Here is a 20691-nt window from a genome sequence, read left to right as displayed (position 1 = left end):
GCCATGATTGCCTGCATGAGAGAGAGATCGAGAGGGGCAGTTTGGGGCGTTAGTGCAGTGCAACGCCTAATTTTCAGCCCTTGCAAAATCGGGGAACGTAACTTCAGCCACTGGCGTACAGATGGGGGTGGGGATTGGGGGCCCTCCAAGTGTTTATGGCCAAAAAAAAGGAGAAAAGGAAAGAAAAGGAAAGGGAAGAGTGGAACATTGTATTATTTTTCTTAATATTATGTCAAAATATAGATTTTTGTATTGAAAAGTTCAATATTTTTGCTTCAGCTGCCATATCTTGCACCCTCATTTTTTTTTTACTCATTTCGCCACTTGCTTCAGCCAATAGATCTGGTGCAAAACAGTTTGAACTAGTGGTATCATTGGTATGTTGTGAAAAAGTCACTGGTAATTTTTCTTTTACTATTAATATTGTGTAGTTTGTTGGCATTTGTATTTCTTCTGTTGATATTAATTATTAGAGCCCCTCTGGGCAATTTAAAAGGCCTCATATTCCCAAACTTCTGGGGGCTCTGCCCCCTCGACCCCCACCAGGGACCTCTGGACCCCCTCCGCTGATACACTGCTGGTTTGCGTAATGGATAGTGGAGCATTACAGATTCTCAACAAGAAATGTGGCGCTTCAAAAACAGTAATTGAGAATGGCTGGTATAGACAGAGACTGTTCAAAAGTCAAACCTCCATTTGTGAAAATGAGCAGAAAGCTTACCTTTCTTTTTAGCAATGTTGTATTAAATTTCTTTGTTACTCATTTAGTATGGTTAAAAGCAAGCAAACTCAGGGATCTTATTTTGAAATTTGCAGAGATTAAATATTTTAACAATAGAGAAATGTATGAGATATTAAAGGACAAGTCCACCCTAACAAAAAAGTTGATTTGAATAAAAAGAGAAAAATCCAACAACCATAACACTAAAAATATCAGTCTGATGTAAAATAAGAAAGTATAAATTTTTACTTAACTTCACAAAACAGTTACATGCACGTCCTGGTCGGTATGAAAATGAGGAGACTGATCATGTCATCCACTCACTATTTCTTTTGTATTTTATTATATGAAATATTCTAATTTTCTCCTCATTTTTAAGTGAAACATTTAATTCCTCCCTTGGGATGCAGGGTAGCTCAGTCGGTTAGAGCGCCTGTTCCAGATAAGATCGTAGATCTCAACGTGCGTGGGTTCGAGTCCTGCAGCATGCCGGAAGACGTCTAACAAAAAAATTGATGCTAGCGTTGTGTGTAAGCGTGCCTCACCGCTGTGTTCAGTGCGGGTGTGAATGCAGTTGGAAAACACTCCGTCCATCGGAAAGGACGCAAATGTTGGTCCCGTGTATAGGAGAGTCACAACCTATGCACGTTAAAACCAATACACTATTCGTCAAAGAGTAGGGTGTTCACCCGGTGTATTGCACCTGCCGGTCCCCGGTACTACAATTACTGCAAGAATCTTCGGGATTGAAGGAGGCAGTCAGTGTAGCTTGAAGAAGAATATGTGGAATTAGCATTGCTCAAATTTACTATATGGTTCAGTCAAGTTGGTCCTTATTGTCAAATCTGTAAAAAATGAAATATAATTCAAACAATAAAAAAAAAAAAAATAGTGAGTGAGGGACATCATCGACTGTCTCATTTGCATGTCACTGAGTTGTGCATATCACTGTTTTGTGAAAAATAACGGAAAATTGAAAATGTCAACTTTCTTATTTTACATCCGATTGTGATGAAGTTTTCAGCATTATGCTAGTTTTATTTTTCTCTATTTATAATCAACATTTTTCTGGAGTGGACTTGACCTTTAAGAGAGAGGCCAAGACCACATATTTGTCCTCGAGAGCATTGAACATGATTTTCTAGATAAATGTTCTTATTTCTGAAATATTTCTTGGCCTCGTACTTACCTTTTTCATACATCATCCTAACCTGGGGCAGTATTCTGAAAGCTCAATTAGCGCTCAATTAGCATTTTGGTATTCTGAAAAGTAACTTAAGTGCCCCTTTCCTTATTTTGCAGGGTTGCGTTGCGCGCACTTGCAATAGTAAGCGTTATGACCGCTCAAAGACTTAATTGGGTATTTACGAGACTTTTGGTATTCTGAAAAGTCTCATAGCGCTCCATTAGCGGACTTTCCAGTGGGGAAAGATAATTGTGATAAGAGGTCCATTAAGTCTCATCATCTCTTGCTTAATGTGGCTTTCATTTCATATAAATATCATCAAATCGGTTTAATACTGCGACCAAAATTAGGAGGAAGAGAATAAAGGAGAAAGGTATAAAAAGGAAATAGAATAAAGGGAAAAAAGGTGGTATATAGAAACAAGTAAAAGAAGGAATAGAGACTAAATTTGGTAATTAAGAAATTAGAAAAGAGGGAAAAAGGAAACAGAAATTGTGTACTTATAGGGGAAATATGACTATTATTTTTCTATATTTTCTTTTATTATTAGCATCATAAAGTATTTTGTTTTTGCACATTATTTTGACAATAATGAGATTGCCAAATCACGGTAGGTGCAGCAATGTTCAGGGGTGAATCAAACCTTGTTTCCGACAATAAAAAAAAAAAAATAGTGAGTGATGTCATCGTTTTCCACACCTATAAAATCTTAAATGTCATAACATTTGTACATCCAATTTTAATAAAATTTCGGCTGTTTTTTAATTATGCTTGTTTGATTTTTAAAATCTTTTTATTCAAATCAGCATTTTGTTGGAGAAGATTTTTCATATAAATGAAAAGTATGTTATTTTAAAAATAAGTAAGAATTAAGTTAAAGAAGACCCCCCCCCCCCGATCAGGGCCCCGAGACAGTGTTTTAAAAAAAAGAAACTACAAATGGATTCAAATACTAGTAGGTGGATGTGAAAATCAGAATGCGTTCGAAAAAAGAAAGAAAAGCACAAAGGTACAATAAATGAGAGAGAAAGGGACAAGACAACAGTTAACTTCAACAATATAACGAACCTCTAATCTCTGATGCAAATACTTTTAGCATTATTTTTCAGCAAAAAATCTTTGTATTAAGATCGTGGTGCAGTGCACCTGCAGCAGCTGGGCGCTGCGCTGCAAGCCAGCAAAGTGAAGAGACACTGCGCGCTAGTAGAAAAATTACGTTGTAAGAGCGCATTTGATTGGCTAATTCGGCTCAGTAGGGGAGTCGCCTAAAGGGAGTTAATTGAGCGGTAATAGAGTTTTCTGAATACAAATTTGTTGGTACATTAGCACTCCATTAAATGGTTAACTTATGAGGAAAGTTGTCCAATAACATATTTTTAGGTTGAAGTCCCAAAACAATTATGGCAAGTTATGAAATGTAGTAATGAAATTTATAAATTCTGAAATGAAAAACTTACAAACAAGCTATAAATTCTGAAATGAAAAACTTACAAACAAGCTATAAATTCTGAAATGATAAACTTACAAACAAGCTATAAATTCTGAAATGAAAATCTTACAAACAAGCTTGGGGGGGGGGCTCCGGCTCCAGAGACATTGCCCCTTGACCCTGCTCATGCTGGGGGCATAATGCCTCCAGACCACCAGTTGTGTCTATTTTTACTTAAAATTGTATTTGGCAAACAAGCCAAACATTCATGATGTCTGGTATGAAATTATATCTAATTCTGTATATGTTAAAAAATAAGACCAACATAGCACCAGAGAGCATATAAAACCCAAACCTTGTTACAGCTGGGCCGACTGCAAATGCTTTTTGTGCACCATGTTCATAATGAGCGATTTGTGCACACGGATTTCAGTTTTTTAATTTTTAGTACCTCCTTTAAATCATAACTAGTTGCCTGTGAAAATAAGTAACAAGAACCCTGAAAGAGATTTAAAATCATTGCCAAAGTTGATATATTATGATAACTCTTTACCTAGTCTATAATCTAGGCGGAGGCTGCAGTTATTGTCTTTGCTGTTAAGCAGAACGCAAGAGATACGGCTGATCTGGCGAAGACTACACATTGTGGATCACACATTGTTAATGACGACGAGATGAATACATGAATATTGATTGGGCAGATGGGAGTGTATAGGCGGTGGATGCGAAGCATCTGCCCAATCAACATTCATGTATTCATCTCGTCGTTTCACATGTTTAGGGATCCGTACTGGTACCTGTATTGCTGTCGTGTGCCAACGACTTGAGATCATAAAAGCGAAGATATTATCGTTACACAGAGGGATTGCCTGGTAGATTTCACTTTTCCACATCCCTCCCATCGTCAATAATGCTAAGAATGGCAGCATTCATAAAGGTCTCGGAATTTTCCACTAGGAATGCGGAGTTTATCGACAGCATAATCCAAACTCTCGCAGCGCGCAGAAGTTTCTCAAGTGTACTCGTACTCGCCATTGTGGATGAAGAAAGTGACGTCATGTCACGTGACTTATATGCATTACCTTCTTCTTTCCAACGTATGTCTGATTGGTCCGATTTATTTCTTCTCGTACATATGCATGAGAATATTTCGTACGAAAAACTGGCGTCATATCAAAGTCGATAATAAAAAACAACATCCAAAGCAAGACGGGAGTGTATAAGCGGTGGATGTGGATGCTTCGCATCCACAATGTGTAGTCTTTGCCAGATCAGACGTATCGCTTGCGTTCAGCTCAACAGCCAAGACAATAACTGCAGCCTCCGCTGCTTCGCATCCACAATGTGTAGTCTTTGCCAGATCAGATATATCGCTTGCGTTCAGCTTAACAGCGAAGACAATAACTGCAGCCTCCCCCTAGATTATGTAGTCTTTGCCAGATCAGACGTATCGCTTGCGTTCAGCTTAACAACAAAGACAATAACTGCAGCCTCCGCTGCTTCGCATCCACAATGTGTAGTCTTTGCCAGATCAGACGTATCGCTTGCGTTCAGCTTAACAGCAAAGACAATAACTGCAGCCTCCGCCTAGATTATAGGCTACTCTTTACCCAGAGTGGCGACTTCAACTATAAACTGATTTTAAAGTTTGCCCTGCATATATTACCCTTCTCCATTAAAAAAGTTGAGTGCCTGACAAGAAGGCAGAAGATCCCATTTTTCAAGTCATTGTTATGACTCTGCTAGGGTCGGGGATTGAACCCATGGCCTCCCGTTCATGAGGTGGGCGCTCTACCACTGAGTCACCATTCCCAGTTCACTAATGACAATTGGCCAACATCCAGCTGAATAAGTTAATATCCAAATTGAATTGTGTATTGTCATTGACCCTCAGCATGTCTCATACGTGATGTGATGCACCTATTGTATATTATGAATACTTCGGTGGCATTTCTTGAGACTGTCTATTATGTTTCCTATATAGAAATTGATATTGTGTACAGTAGGGATTCGGTTGTATAATTTTTTATTACGGTTTCATTGAAAAATGTTCAGAATTTTATTTTTCACAAATCAAATTTGTAAATATCAGTGGACAAAGTCTTTATACAGTGTATGTATGTTGGTTTGGCAGAAGGGCCTTTAATCGCATGGGCTTGAACCAGTGCCCTTATACCAGCCACACAAGATTTGTATAATTAAGTATGTATTGTGTTATATAATACAAAAAAGTATGTATTGTGTTATTGTGTAAGTTGCGTACATGATCATTTGCATATACAGGCAATAGCTGATGGGCAAATGAGATAGCGATCATGCTTTTTCTGAAGAGATGTTTTTGGTATCTTTTCTATTGACCTTTGTGCCCTAAAAAAAACAATTGTCATTTTTTTTCTTTTTTGTACCTTGATTAAAAAATCCTTGTATGTTAGCACTAGTTTGCTTTTGATGATGCATACTGTAATTCCCCAAATAATTCAAGTATCCCGATAACTCAGACCGCTATCAACATCTTTCAGCAAACTAAGGATTTTTGCACCTGCAAACCAGATATGATGCATGGGAATACCAATTTAACAATCTAGTCAAACTTACAAGGTTCTAGTCTTTTAATTATGGTCATTTTCACTAGAAATGATGATTAAGTTTCAAGTTTACTGAATTACCAGTATTGCTGTTTTGAAAATCTTTTCTTCTTTAACAAACCAATTTTACATGATAGTAAATGTAGTGCTGGAATGAAGGTGGCAAGTTCATTGATGAATAAAAAAGGTTGGCCATTGCCTTCCCTCTTTATCTTTGACAGTATGGGGATACTCCATCGGAGCAGTGACTATGATCAGTGTTGCTTCAGTAACATGTATCATGATGGTGCCATGTATACAACGCTTCCCTCTTGCGTACGGTCGTCTGCTATCCTTTCTGGTTGCCATGGCAGTGGGCACGCTGAGTGGTGACTCTATTCTCCATCTTCTACCTCATGTAAGTTACAACAGGTTCGTGGTTATTAGGCTTGGTTTGGTGGTTCAGTACAAAATGCCAGGCACTTAATAATAAGATGCCATTGACCACAAATTGAATACGATTAGGACTCTATATTTTTTAATATAATTTTTATAAAATAAACATTTTTGTCTCACCTGCATAGCAGAGTGAGACTATAGGTGCCGCTTTTCCCACGGCGGCGGCGTCAACACCAAATCGGTTAAGTTTTTGAAATGACAGCAAAACTTCGAAAGTATATGGACCTAGTTCATGAAACTTGGCCATGGGGATATCTGTTGAGTTACCATCATAACTTTGAAAGTTTATGGATCTGATACATGAAACTTGGCCATAAGAGTAATCAAGTATCTTTGAACATCCTGTCTGAGTTTCAGGTCACATGACCAATGTCAAAGGTCATTTAAGGTCAATGAACTTTGGCCATGTTGGGGATATTTGTTGAATTACCATCATATCTCGATAACTGACAAAGTAATGTTAAAATTTATTTTCGACCTTCTGAAATGTCAAAATAAATAACCAATGAGGGTAGAAATAGAATTCGAAATAACAGAAAAGATCAAAATGTCAAAGCAAAGCAAAGGTGCTACGATCACGTTTGAGAAATCGACTCTTGTTGATTTGGTAAAGTTGAAACAAAACAACCTGCACTCAGCTGCAATTAGACTGGTAAAATCCATTTTTCAAAGAATGTGAAATATTTTTCAAAGTCCATATTTTCTTAAAAGTGGTTTAATCTGGTCAATTAATTACTCTTAAAAAATAAATTATCTGTCCATTTTTGGTCCTGAACTGGGTGATTTCACAACACTAAAATACATAGTACAGTCCCATGTACTCATTTTGGTGTTGGAAATGTGTTTGAAGTCACCTAGCGTCGATCTTTCAGGACCAAGAATGGACTGATAATTCACCTTTTTGTAGTAATTAATTGACCAGATTAAACCGCTCTTAAGAAAATATGGACATTGGAAAACATTTCATATTCTTTGAAATATGGATTTTAAACCATAATTGCAGTTGAGTGGAGGTTGTCTGTCTCGTGAGTCAACATTCCAATCAACACTCTCTGATCTTGGTAGCTGTGTTTGCTATGACATATTGTCATCTATCACAATCATATCTACATGAAATAATTCTGGAAAAAAAATCTGTTCTTTGAAAGCCTGTTTCTATCCTCATTTTCATTTTTTTCCCTTAGGTAATTTTATTTTAATTTGAAATGAAAATAGAAAGGACTTTTACAATTTCTTTTAAAGAAAATAAAAAGAGATTTATACAATTTTATAACTATTCTTTATATAAAAAAAAATTTGTTTGAATTATGTGACAGACGTTGATTACGATGAAAATTTAGCGATTCAGGATTAGTGATCTCTTTTTTAATGTTGATGTACTTTATTTAGTGATACATTGCCGAACCATACCAAAGTTTGGGAAATAATTCCCGAACTTTGCAAAACCGAACTGAATCAGAACATGCCGCCTGACTTGCAGCACTACCGGGTAGTTAAAAATAGATTTTTTTTGTATACCAATATCAAAACTGACACATCACTTCCTTTAATTGTACGTTGCGAACTGATAAGCCCTTTGTGAGTGTGTTATTGGGAGTTTTTATTGAAATACATTATTGCCTTATTTTAGTTTAACAATAAACAAGTCTATTGGTATACTGGTATTGTTATACCTTGCAAAGAAACCATTATTAATTCATGTGCTCACGTCATGCTTATTTGCTAGCCTGATAACCTTTTTGAATGATTTATAACTCCTAAGTTATGTATTGGCAACTATCTTCACCAACCCTACCAGTTTTATTGATATTCAATTACATCTATAAGAGATAAGATTTAAGAATTTAGTTACGGTTATGACGTGAAAATCCTTACGTCAAAGCAGAATAGTCAAATACAGATTAGAGCTACAAGTATCTATTCATGACAAAAATTGTTTTCTAAGATCCTAGTATATTATGTTACTAGTAATAACAATCTCTTGTGATATGCTACATGTATTCAATTGAATTTCAAAATGTTATTTTTAAAGAATAATGGAATGCTTTTGTACCAACCAAGTACAAATACATTTGAGTAGTTTGCACTTCTACTCAAACTCATATACATTCTCAAAATTACTTAAAATTTTCCTATTTTTGAATATGAAAGCAAAGTGACAAAATAAAGGTAATTCCTTATGCTGGGAAGAAGGTGCAGGATAACCGGGCAGGATACTACTTTATTGAACTAAAGCAGATATTTAGTCTTTTTATCTTGAGTCTCTCCCACTCAAAATAAACTAATTTGGCCAAAATTATTCAAACAAATATATTCCTCACAGCTTTTAAAATTTCGTTAACAAAACATATGAATGCTAAATTTGATCTTGATTTCCATAATGGGGTTTATAGAATTAAAGGACAAGTTCACTGCAACAAAAAATTGGTTTGAATAAGAAGAGGAAATCAAGCAAGCAAAGTTTTGCTAAATTTTACGAGATAGTTACACGTATATTCACAGTCGGTATGCAAATGAGGAGACTGATAACATCACCCACTCACTTTTTATTTTGTAATTCATTATATGGAGTATGAAATATTCTAATTATATCCTTATTGAATTTATGTAAATCAAAATTTTATTCCTCCCTGAACATGTGTAATTATCATTTTTTAACATTTTGTGGTTCAAACCAAAGGGTCCTTATTGTCAAATCTGTAAAAATTGAAATATTGTATAATTCAAACTATAAAAAACAAAAGAAATAGTGAGTGACGGACATCAACTCTACGATTTGCCTATAGTTATGCATATAACTGTTTTTGTGAATAATAAGCGAAAATTTGAAATGTCATGAATTTCTTATTTTAAATCCGATTTTGATGAAATTTTCAGTGATATGGGCCTTTGATTTTTCTCTTTTTATTCAAATCAACATTTTTTTAGGGTGGACTTGACCTTTAAGGAGAAACTGGATTTAAAGAATTCATGTGATGACTTGTAGTGTACAGGAGAGAATTGATTTATGCGATCATAATGTAAACTGTTGTTTGTATTTTGGTATGGTTTACTTTAGTCCTTTGGGATACACGCACATGATGAGATAGAAGTATCAGCAGAAGTGGCATCCGATTCACATTTCCATCCAACTTCTGCTCCTTCCGCTGAGGCTGACAAGCATGTGGTTGTGTGGCGAGGATGTGTGGTACTTTTAGGCATCTTCAGCTTTTTTATCTTTGAGCAGATGATGCGCATGTGTAAAAAGAGACCCAAGAAAAGACTTGTAAGTAAATTACTTTGCTTTCAGTAATTTGAAGATGCAGAATGGGATTCAAGAATATCCTAGAATTTAATTTCATAAACAAAACAAATACATGTGGCAACGCAAATAAAATTGCTTAAACAGTGTGCATGTGTGTGAACTATTTATTAATGTAAAAAAACTGTGCCGTAATGAACTAAAAACAAATGAATATAAATTGATGTATTTTTATCTGAATTAAAGAGTGTAATTTCTTATTTATATACATCTACACGCCAACAGCGAAGGGTGGGGTGCACTCAACACCATCCCACCTCTACCTAAACAATTTGAATTAACCTGAAACATAAAAGTGCCATTTGAAATTTGTTTGGATGGACTGCTCAGAGGAGACTAGAACATATTTGTCTTTAGAGTCAGGGTTTTTTATGGACAGGTTCTTTCCACACTTTATAGAACCACCATAATCAAAGGAAGTGGTCACTCTAGCAAAAAGTTTGTTAAAAAAAAGGTTTTTAAGTTGGTTGACTGTCAGTGTCATGAACATCTGCAATATGGTCTGAATGTCAGAATTGATACAAAGAGATAACAAGGAATGAGTTATGCTACGTTCAGAACATAATGATTCTGTCAATATATTCAGGTTGAAAATTTTCAAAATAATCAATTAACATTGTTCCCTTTGTTGATAAAAGAATGGCAATGAATTTACAATCATTGCAGAGAGATTTGAAATATATGAATTATCATACAAATGAAACATTGAGATTTTCCTTTGTGTGAAGTACTTACATGTAAAAAAAATAAGACATTTTCAAAGACTAGTAACATTGACATTGATGTTATAAAAGAATGATATTTTAAATACCCCTACGATGTAAAGTATAAAAGTGGATAGGTCATGGTACAGTATGAACAAAAACATTCTATTAATTATGAACAATAATCTAACAGATTTTATTGATAAGAAATGAGCCAACAAATAACAATGCGCATATCTGAACACAAATTCTATAAACTTTTTGCTTTCCTGCATTGTTTGAATGTATTCATAAATGTGTTTTCAAAATTTTAACTTTTCTTTAATCAATTCTGTGAAACATTTAAAAAAAAATTCTGTCTTGTATTCAGTTATTGTTCTGTTATTTTTCAATGTTCATGAACTTTGTTTATGATGTAAAAGGCATTTTCAGAACGTCTCGAAGTTGGTCCAGTTCCAGATATTCTCTATGAAATATACCCTGATCTATTCCGGTCAGAAAATACTAGGTATTATTGCCAATGTCGAAGCAAATTACTCTTACTACCCCCCAAAGAAAACACCCGCTAATTGTACTTGCCAAAATTACAAGAGCCTTTTCAGGGATTTTTCCAAGGTCGCGGGGATTCTGGCAGTGTAAACACAAATTACCAAAACTTTATCAACCTTACAGGTACATGTAGTTTGGCGCGAATGCTGTGACCTTGCTTGTTAATCAGACCATAGTGCATATGCCTGTAACTTTGAGAACTTACCCAAAAAGGGTCTTCCTCAGTTTGGTGTGAATGCAAAAATTATGGGGTATTTGTAGGCCTTAGAACAAGTTCTTGTAATTTAACAGGTAATATTGAGATTGAGGCGGTCTGAATACACATAAAGTGTATCTTGTACTGTTTTCAGTAACTCGCTGGTCCAGACCAGACCTGGGCTGAGTTGTAAAATTTTTAGTTTATGAATGGTAAGGGCTAAAATAGCCCCGCGGCAGATTGGCTATTTGGTGCTGGTTTTATTAACACTAGACCAGTGCCATCGTAAAAGCAACGTAAAAAGTAGCACGGATCTACTACAGTTACTGAACGCTTGTGGTGCGGACTATTTTAGTGCGGGCCTCATGTGGACCAAAAAGTCATGAGTTCCTAAAAACGGTATAATTATCACGGATAACTAGTTTATTATCAAAGGGAAGACTGATTCAAAAGGTTGGATCTTGAGGGAAGTAGGTCAGTAGTGCCAAAGAAAGTCCGAAGTCTGTGTGCATGGAGATTAAACTCGACAGTGAATAATGAACATATTATCTAAATTAGAAGTCTATCTAATATTTGATAAAGCTTGAGCAGACATCTGTGTCATGTCAGTTGAAATATGTAAAAGAAAAAGGAAAAGACTGGAGCGTACTTGTAATTCTGATTTTATTACAAGACCTTACCTTGTTATGGTGTCCTCATTGCAGGTATTTCAAATTATACCACAGTTTATATGCACACTCAGTGTGCAATTGTGTTTTTCAAACTTTACCTTGCTATAACTTTCTAAGATATGCATCAATTTCCTTGAAATTTTGTATGTCAAATACCTGTACTATATAACCCTTACAAATTTAATGAGAAACAGACAATGATCAGTACTAATTACTTCTTACCCATATTACTGAAAAAGAGCATTTAACATATGACTTTTTAAAAAGAAATGAATGAAAATGCCAATGATGTCATCAACCAATTGATTTGAAGGCCTACAGCCTCCTTGTATTTAAACCAATCTCTTTAATAATCATTGACATGTGCTTAGTAAGGAATATTGAAGCTACCCTTTTTCAAAATTTTGTTCATTTTGACCGAGTAGAATTTGTGTAGTGTGCTTGTGAAGTTTGACAAGTTTCTTTTAGAACCCAGTTTACATAAAATTGTACCAATAATATGTACATGGTTAGACAGATGTTTTGTGAAAATGTCATTGAATATGGTAGAAGATAACATTTGTAATATTTTGATATAGGTTGAATAATTTCAAGATAAGCCAATCTCAAACAATTTACTATTTAACCAAAATATGGATTGTTTGTAAATTCATTGCACATACATGTATCTACTTACATGTATATGACATGAATACAAATATTAATGAAGTAATCATCGATTTTAATTTAATAGCAATCATAAAGATGTTTCAAGAATATGATATAATCAAATCTAACTTTCTGGGGAATGCTTGAGGTATATTACACCAAAGCTTTATTGTATTTCCCTATATTTTGAGCAGCTTAACAAAGAATGTGCAATTATTTTATAATTTTAATTTCATTAACCTTATTTCTTTTAATCAGAAACAGCATGAAAATGTATATAGTACATATTTCCATTGGAATACCAAAGGTGATTTTGAATAACAAATGTAAAAATATTGAAATAACAAATAACTTTTTTTTATTAATTCATATATGCCCTTCAATACATTTGCTTAAAACTTGATTACCTGATGTTTTCCTTCCATATTTAACGTTGAAATCAAGATATCACTTGTTGAGGAGCCACCAAGTCAGCGAGAAAGGAGTTGTCATAGCAACCATAGTGATGAGGCAAGTTTAATCAGGCCACTGCTACTCAAAGATGCATCAATTGCTCCTCAGTGTTGCACTAATTGGCCTTAGGTTTTGTGAACATGTTGTTTGAATCACTGTGTAGTGTGTTTTGTGTGTCTTAGTTTGTGCTAGATTGAAGTTATTTTTTTTCCTTTCTAGAGAACTTTCTTCTGAAATCTTTGTTTTGCACCAATAACAAGTCTTTGTTAGTTTCCCTGTTTTCTTCTTTATGTTATAGTTTTATTTTTCAGTTTTGTTTAAACTAACCCTCTAAAGCTTGAATAACACTCTACCCTAACAAAACCACTAAACCAGCACACAGTCTTATAATGTTCAGGGATGCCACTTTTTAGCCATAAAACAAAAAAAGTAGGAATTACTCAATTTTTTGCCACACAATTATTTGCAAAGATATACAAATTCTGTACCGCAATTCCCTATGTTAGATGTTTTGCCGACTGATTTTATCAATTTTAAGTGTCATCCCTTGATCATATATTGCTATGATACTAATCCTAACTGTAAGCATGGATAGTGGACTTTAGTTGCATGCATTTTGCATCATACATGTATGCAAATGAATTTAACCAATGATTACATGATTTTTTCCAAGAAATATACACCTGTTTGCTACTGTATATATTTAAGTTTCAGGCATACCTTTTAGACAAAAGGCTTTGTTGAAATGTACCTTGCAAAAAGTTTGTTAGCATAGCAAAAGTATTGGAGGAAAATGTAGTTTGAGTGCATGTACTTTAAGTCATTTGTTTAACCAGGATGATGGGGGTACTTTGTCCCTAGAAACATCAAGAAATTTGAATAGCTATCGTAAACAGGTCTATTCTCACAGATACAGAGTTATGATGTAACGTATTGTGCAATTGGAATATGAGGTTGCTGTTTTACAGTGTGTCGTTGCATGAGTGGTCTTTTGCATCATTGTAGCTACTTTGATAGCATATTTTTTAAGTCTCCTGCAATTATGGCCAATTTGGCCATAATTGTATTGCTACTTTTTGTACAATCATTTTTTATGTACAGTATGTTGAATATATGTGTTTTGTGTTTTGTTTTGTTTTTTGTGATGAACGATATTTTGATTTTTGTCTCGCCTGCATAGTAGAGCGAGATGAAAGGTGCCGTTTTTCCGACGGCGGCGGCATCAACATCAAATCTTAACCTAAGGTAAAGTTTTTGAAATTACATAACTTAAAAAGTATATGGACGTAGCTCATGAAACTTAAACATAAGGGTAATCAAGTATTACTGAACACACTGCCTTGGTTTCAGGTCACATGACCAAGGTAATTTAGGGTCAATGAACTTAGACCATGTTGGGGAATCAATATTGAAATCTTAACCTAAGGTTAAATTTTTGAAATGTCATCATAACTTACAAAGTATATAGACCTAGTTCATGAAACTTACACATAAGAGTAATGAAGTATTACTGAACATCCTGCTTGAGTTTCAGGTCACATGACCAAGGTCAAAGGTCATTTAGGCTCGATGAACTTTGGGTGGGCATATTAGGAGTATTTGTCGAATTTCCATAGTAACTTTAAATTTTTATGGAACTAGTTCATAAAACTTAGACATAAGAGTAATCAAGTATCACTGAACATTCTTTGTAAGCTTCAGGTCACATGACCATGGTCAAAGGTCATTTAGGGTCAATGAACTCAACACAAAATCTTAACCAAAGTTAAATGTTTTAAATATCATGACTGAAAGTATATGGATCTAGTGCATGAAACTTGGACATTAGACTAATCAAGCATCAGTGAATATCCTGTGTGAGTTTCAGGTCACATGAACAAGGTCAATGAACTTTGGCCATGTTGGGGGTATTTGTTGAATTAATTGCCATCATAACTTTGAATGTTTATGGATCTAGTTCATGAAATGTGGACATAAGGGTAATCAAGTATCACTGATCTCTTGTACAAGACTTTTGTCCCACGATCAAGGTCAAATGTCATTAAGGGTCAGTGAACATAGTATTTTATCATCATATGAATGGTGTTTTTTTGTGAATGATTATTCTATCGTCGTTTTCAAAGTCAGCACTGCTGCTATATTGAATTGCATTAATGCAGGCGAGACTGCCAGAGGCGCTCCACTTGTTTTTGAAAATATTTTCCTTGATAGATATATAATAAACAACTGTTTGCAAAAACTATATTACTAGATAACATTAGAAAATAACAACTTGATTGAAATCCTTTATTTGATATACTCATTTGTTTGATATCAAATTTGTCATGATAGCACAAATATTTTATAAGATACAGTAAATTTTATGGTGTTTGGCAAGTATCTACTTTTCTTTGAATTTCCTGGGTGTATGTAAACTTCTGGCCTCAACTGTATATATAGCACACACACACAGTCAATGAGAGACAACACATAGTGTTGGTCAGTTCTCTCCCCCTTTGAAAGGTTGAAATTCACACCAGCTGAAAATTTTCTTTTCAAATCTTTAGATTTTGATTTTTGTTAGGATTTCAAGTATTTTATTGATGTTTTAACAATGAGATAGGGAGAAATGCTTGTAGGGATCTGTATATATGCTCTATTGATCACAGTTGATAAAAAAAGAATCAAAGCCGTGACTAATAGGTTACCACTCTAATCAACAAAGCTTTTCTGGATAAAGTTATAAGTGAAATAGATGATTGTTCAGCAACAAAAGCACTATCAATGAATTACCTAATCATTATTTCCTATTCAGAGTTTAAGAGAAAGGTTCCATTGAAAGTATCAATGAATAGAACAATGCTTTGCTCATTTTTGAGAATGAGCTACATTTATATGTGGTTTCTGTGTGAATATGTTTTTACAGCTCAAATGGTAACATGAGGCATTTGTAAAACTTAAAAGCTGCAAAAAAGTATAAATTTAGGCGCCCTATTTCCTATGCTTTTGATGAGGAGAGTATCGAGTGTGTTTCCCAATCCCAAATTTATAAATTTGCAAATACATTGGGACCCCAAAAATGTAATGACTAAAATGAAAATAAAAGTGCTTATTTTAGTGCTTAAATTTCTGTCAATCTCACTGTTCTCTGGAAGTGAGCTATCAAAGAATCACTTGTAATACAATATTTGCATTATGCATATGACATCATATTCTCATAGCATCCTCCCTCAGAGGATATAGAAATCTGTGTAAACATAGTAAACACATGCAAGGCAATGGCTTCAGCCTCTAAGATGGCGGCACGATCAAGGTTTATTGCTATTTAGATTCAGTAGGGATATTAAATCAGTATTATAATATCACTATTATATTAAACATTGATATTATGTCTAAGAGGTATTAGGTATATTTTCAGGTTTCTGGGTCAAGGTCAAAGGTAATTTCAGATCACTTAACTTGGATAAGAATTTATATTTTGTTCATTATTAAAAAAAATTATAATATTATTTTTATAATCATAAGTGAAACCAAAATGAGACGCATTTTGAATATTACAATTATGTTTCAAAATGATTTTTTTTTTTTTAGTCAAGGTCAATGGTCATTTGAAGTCAATGAACTTTATACTATTCAATATGGCAGCAGTAAAATGAATATAATGTTTTAGAAAAGAGAAAAAAAATATTAATTTGAGAATAAAAGCTTGCAAAGAAATCATTTTTCTTACTACTGAACAATAACTTTGAATGTTACCAATATCTCAGGAACACTGAGTAGTGATGTGTGTAGCAAAATATTTTTTTTTATTATTTCATTTTAATTCGAGAACAAATATAATATTGAAAACTGATCACATCATGAAATGAAATATGAATACTCCTGTGAGTTGAACTCCATTATATGATATTAGTTTTAAGTTTGTGAAATAAAATTCAAAATTGTCACTAATCACAATTTGATTCTTGCAATCGTTTCCAGTCCAATAAACCAGAAATTGATAACGCAATAGAATAATATTTTTTTAGTGCCTCCAATTGTAAAGCAACTGTCATTCATGTTTCAGTAAACAGTTGTGGCTAACAGGAATTCATATGACATAGACGCGATTGATCATAAAGAAATTCAAAAGAGAAACTTATGAATGGGCTGTAACAGTGATTTTAAACTTCAATTGACAACCTATCTTTCTAATTTTCCAGTATAGTGGCCGCACAGATATGTTGTTGGCGCTGACAGTAGGCAATCTATCACCTTTCAGATTGTGATGTCAATCATTGATCCAAGATGTAAATGTGGTGTTTTTACATTGTGCAACACTGCTGCATTACCCGTTGTTACAGGGCCTCTGTAAGTGCTTTGTTTAGTGTCAACATTTGTTTGGCCACCAGCCGGTATATAAGTGTGAGGTAATCAGTAGAGAATTTAATTTTGTGACATTAACTCTTGAGAGGCAACTTTTCCCAACATGTACTCACTTTTAATATAGGTGCCGCTGTTCTGACAGCGACAGCGGCATTGTCAACATTTAAATCTTAACCAAGGTTTAATTTTTGAAATATTTTTATACATTAACTTTCATAGTATATGGATCTAGTTCATGATACTTGGACATAGGAGTTACCAAGTATCATTTAACGCCTTGCATGAGTTTTAGGTCACATGATTAAAGGTTAAAAAGCCATTTAGGGTCAATAAACCATGTTTGGGGTATTTGTTGAAATGCCATCATAATTTTGAAAGTTTATGGACCTGGTGTTCATGAAACATGGACATATGGGTAATCAAGTATCACTGATAGTCTTGCATATGTCTTTATAGATCAAGGTCAAAGGTATAATTATTAATCTATGGGTGGTTTCACACGTTGCATTTTGCGTTATTTGATTGATCATTCAAATGACCCAGTTTGAGTGTGTGAATGCAAAATAGCGTAGTTTGAATGAAATGCGCAATTCAAATGACGATATCAAGGGGTTTTCCAGTGACGATATTTCGAGAATGATGGAGCAAAACAGCTGTGTGAATGCTTTGACCTCCAATACATAATTCTGGGGCGGAGCTTACTGTGACCTTTTAACCCTTTCAACCACTTCCGCAGAAAAACATGCCATTTTCTGCTTAGATGGCCATGCATGAGTGATTGATGGACCCAAAGAAGCCACACCTCTTTAATATCGTTTGCGAAACATAAAACCGCAGAATTTGCAAAGCCTCAGCCGTATGAATGGGATATAATTCTAGCGTCATTACAATTAATAATTATTAATCTGTGGGTGGTTTCACATGCTCGCATTTTGCGTTATTTAATTGATCATTCAAATGACCCAGTTTGAGTGTGTGAATGCAAAATAGCGTAGTTTGAAATGCGCAATTCAAATGACGATATCAAGGGGTTTTCCAGTGACGATATTTCGAGAATGATGGAGCAAAACAGCTGTGTGAATGCTTTGACCTCCAATACATAATTCTGGGGCAGAGCTTACTGTGACCTTTTTACCCTTTCAACCACTTCCTCAGAAAAATGTGCCATTTTCTGCTTAGATGGCCATGCATGAGTGATTGATGTACCCAAAGAAGCCACACCTCTTTAATATCGTTTGCGAAACATAAAACCGCAGAATTTGCAAAGCCTCCTCAGCCGTATGAATGGGATATAATTCTAGCGTCATTACAATCCCACATTCAAAGACGCATTCTGCGCTCATCTGAAACCCCTTAGTTGTTTACAAAGTCCGCGCTGCTGCTATGTTGAATTTCATAATGCAGGCGAGACTGCCAGAGGCATTCCACTTGTTGAAATATATGTCACTCCTGTTATGATTAATGATTTGATCCACTGTCAATCATTTTTATTGTTTACAAAACAAATATTGAACAGTGTGCTAAACATACAATATGAGAGATAATTAGATTCTTATGTGTTTGAGGAGCTGTACTTGTAAAAAGGGTTTAATTACAGGAGAAAGAGGAGATGATAAAGCATACAGAATCCTGGACAAGTTGTTTTTATCTTTCAGCAGTTTGTCATTATGGACTTTAATTTCACCTTATCCTATATATTTGAAAACAATTCAATAAAAAAGCTTGGATTAATATTGATATAGATACAAATTGCTAGTCATGTTCATGGAATGATTATCTGTTTTAGTCTGCTGTAAAAAAAAACAATGTAGCACTTGATAAACATGGATGATGTCTTCAGTCTAGATTCTCACCCATTAGATTTGCCTTTCCACACACAATTGATGTGTATTCTCCACTACCCAACAAGAGTTTACAAGCTAGAAATGCTAAGTGCTTTGTAATTAATTCTTTATAAGGTCATGGGTACCAAAAATGCAAAAAAAATGCGCTAAATATTAGATTTTTAAAAAGAAATATGACTTTCTTTTTGTATAAATTGCCAACAAACATCTACATGATGCATGACTATGTTTTCTTTAAAGCTATGCATAGCTATAGTAAAAAGTATGACAGCACACTTCTGTTCTATGAAGGTTCATTGAAAAAGTCAAAGGGTGACTTGGTGATAAGAGCACTTTGGCTTTGACTGCAACTGAAAAATTACACCAATGAATTAAAACATGGTGCCTATTCAGCCAGGGCCAGGCACTTGACAATCTATGGCAGTATATGCCACAATACCATTATACCATTAATTGCTATTCCTTTCCCTACACACTTAAAGGAAAAAAGTTTATTTGAATAAAAAGAAAAAAATCCAACAAGCATTACACTGAAAATTTCATCAAAATCGGATGTGAAATAAGTTAGGAAATTAGGAAATAGGACATTTAAAGTTTGGCTTAATTAAAAAGAAAACAGTTAATGCACATCCTGGTCAGTGTGCAAATGAGGAAACTGATGACGCCATCTATTCACTATTTATTTTATATTTTAATATGAAATATTATAATTTTCTCCTCATTGTCAAGTGAAACAACAATTCCTCCCTCAACATGTGGAATTAGCATCGTTTAATACTATATGGTTCATTCAAGTTAGTCCTTATTGTCAAATATGTAAAAAATGAAATAATGTATAATTCAAACAATTAAGTGAGTGAAGGACATCATCAACTGTCTCATTTGCATGTCACTGAATCATGCATATCACTACTTTGTGAAAAATAAGCGAAACTTTTTTAAAATGTCATAACTTTTTTATTTTACATCTGATTTTGATGAAATTTTCAGCGTTGTGCTGGTTTCATCTTTCTCCATTTATTCAAATCAAAATTTTTCTAGGGTGGACTTGACCTTTAAACGTCTTGCCTGAACGAAATTAGATAGAGACCTAGTAATCACTTTAGCTGTTAGTCTGTTGGTATGTTACAAAAAAGTTAAAAGTTTTTTTTTAGACTTGCTCCCATTTCGTTATTTCTGCATCAGTTGTGTTCATACTTGGTACAAAAATCCTTAGGTAGGATGAAGATGGTGAGGTCAAAGGTCATATAGGGGTGAAATGATGCATCATTTTTCTTGTTATCAAATTGTTAGTATTTGTTTAACTTTCTCTCATTTCATTATTTCTGCATTGTTAATACTCGGTACAAAGGATCCTTGGGAAAAGGTCATGTGTTTCTTTTTACAGGTTTTCAGTTTAAAAAATCATGTTATTTTTAAGTCCTCATTTCCTTATTTTTCATATAAATATTCTTTGTTTAAACTGCAAACCTATAATCATTAGGTATTTTCACATATATTCCTATAAAGCTTATATCAAATTCCATCTTGGGGTCAATAAAGGTCAGTTTGCATGTTTTATTGATCGTGAAATCAGGTGAGACTTTTTTTTTGTGGACCACCTAGTTTTTCTTATCACCAAT

General features: G+C 34.3%; 1 protein-coding gene across 5 annotated transcripts in view; it reads left to right on the top strand.

The window, feature by feature from the left end:
• LOC129255658 (zinc transporter ZIP10-like) overlaps window positions 1-20691 on the top strand; it is a 50257-nt gene that overhangs the window by 13694 nt on the left and 15872 nt on the right. For all 5 annotated transcript variants that reach the window (XM_064096936.1, XM_064096937.1, XM_064096935.1 and 2 more), the window contains exons 4-5: window positions 6143-6318; window positions 9418-9624. In XM_064096936.1, coding sequence (XP_063953006.1) covers window positions 6143-6318; window positions 9418-9624 — 383 coding nt within the window. The remainder of the gene's footprint in view (window positions 1-6142; window positions 6319-9417; window positions 9625-20691) is intronic.

This window comes from Lytechinus pictus, chromosome 3 (genome assembly GCF_037042905.1).
Source record: "Lytechinus pictus isolate F3 Inbred chromosome 3, Lp3.0, whole genome shotgun sequence".
Taxonomy (NCBI): Eukaryota; Metazoa; Echinodermata; class Echinoidea; order Temnopleuroida; family Toxopneustidae; genus Lytechinus; species Lytechinus pictus.
Note: the sequence above shows the minus strand (reverse complement) of the source record. Positions and strands in the feature narration are given on the sequence as shown.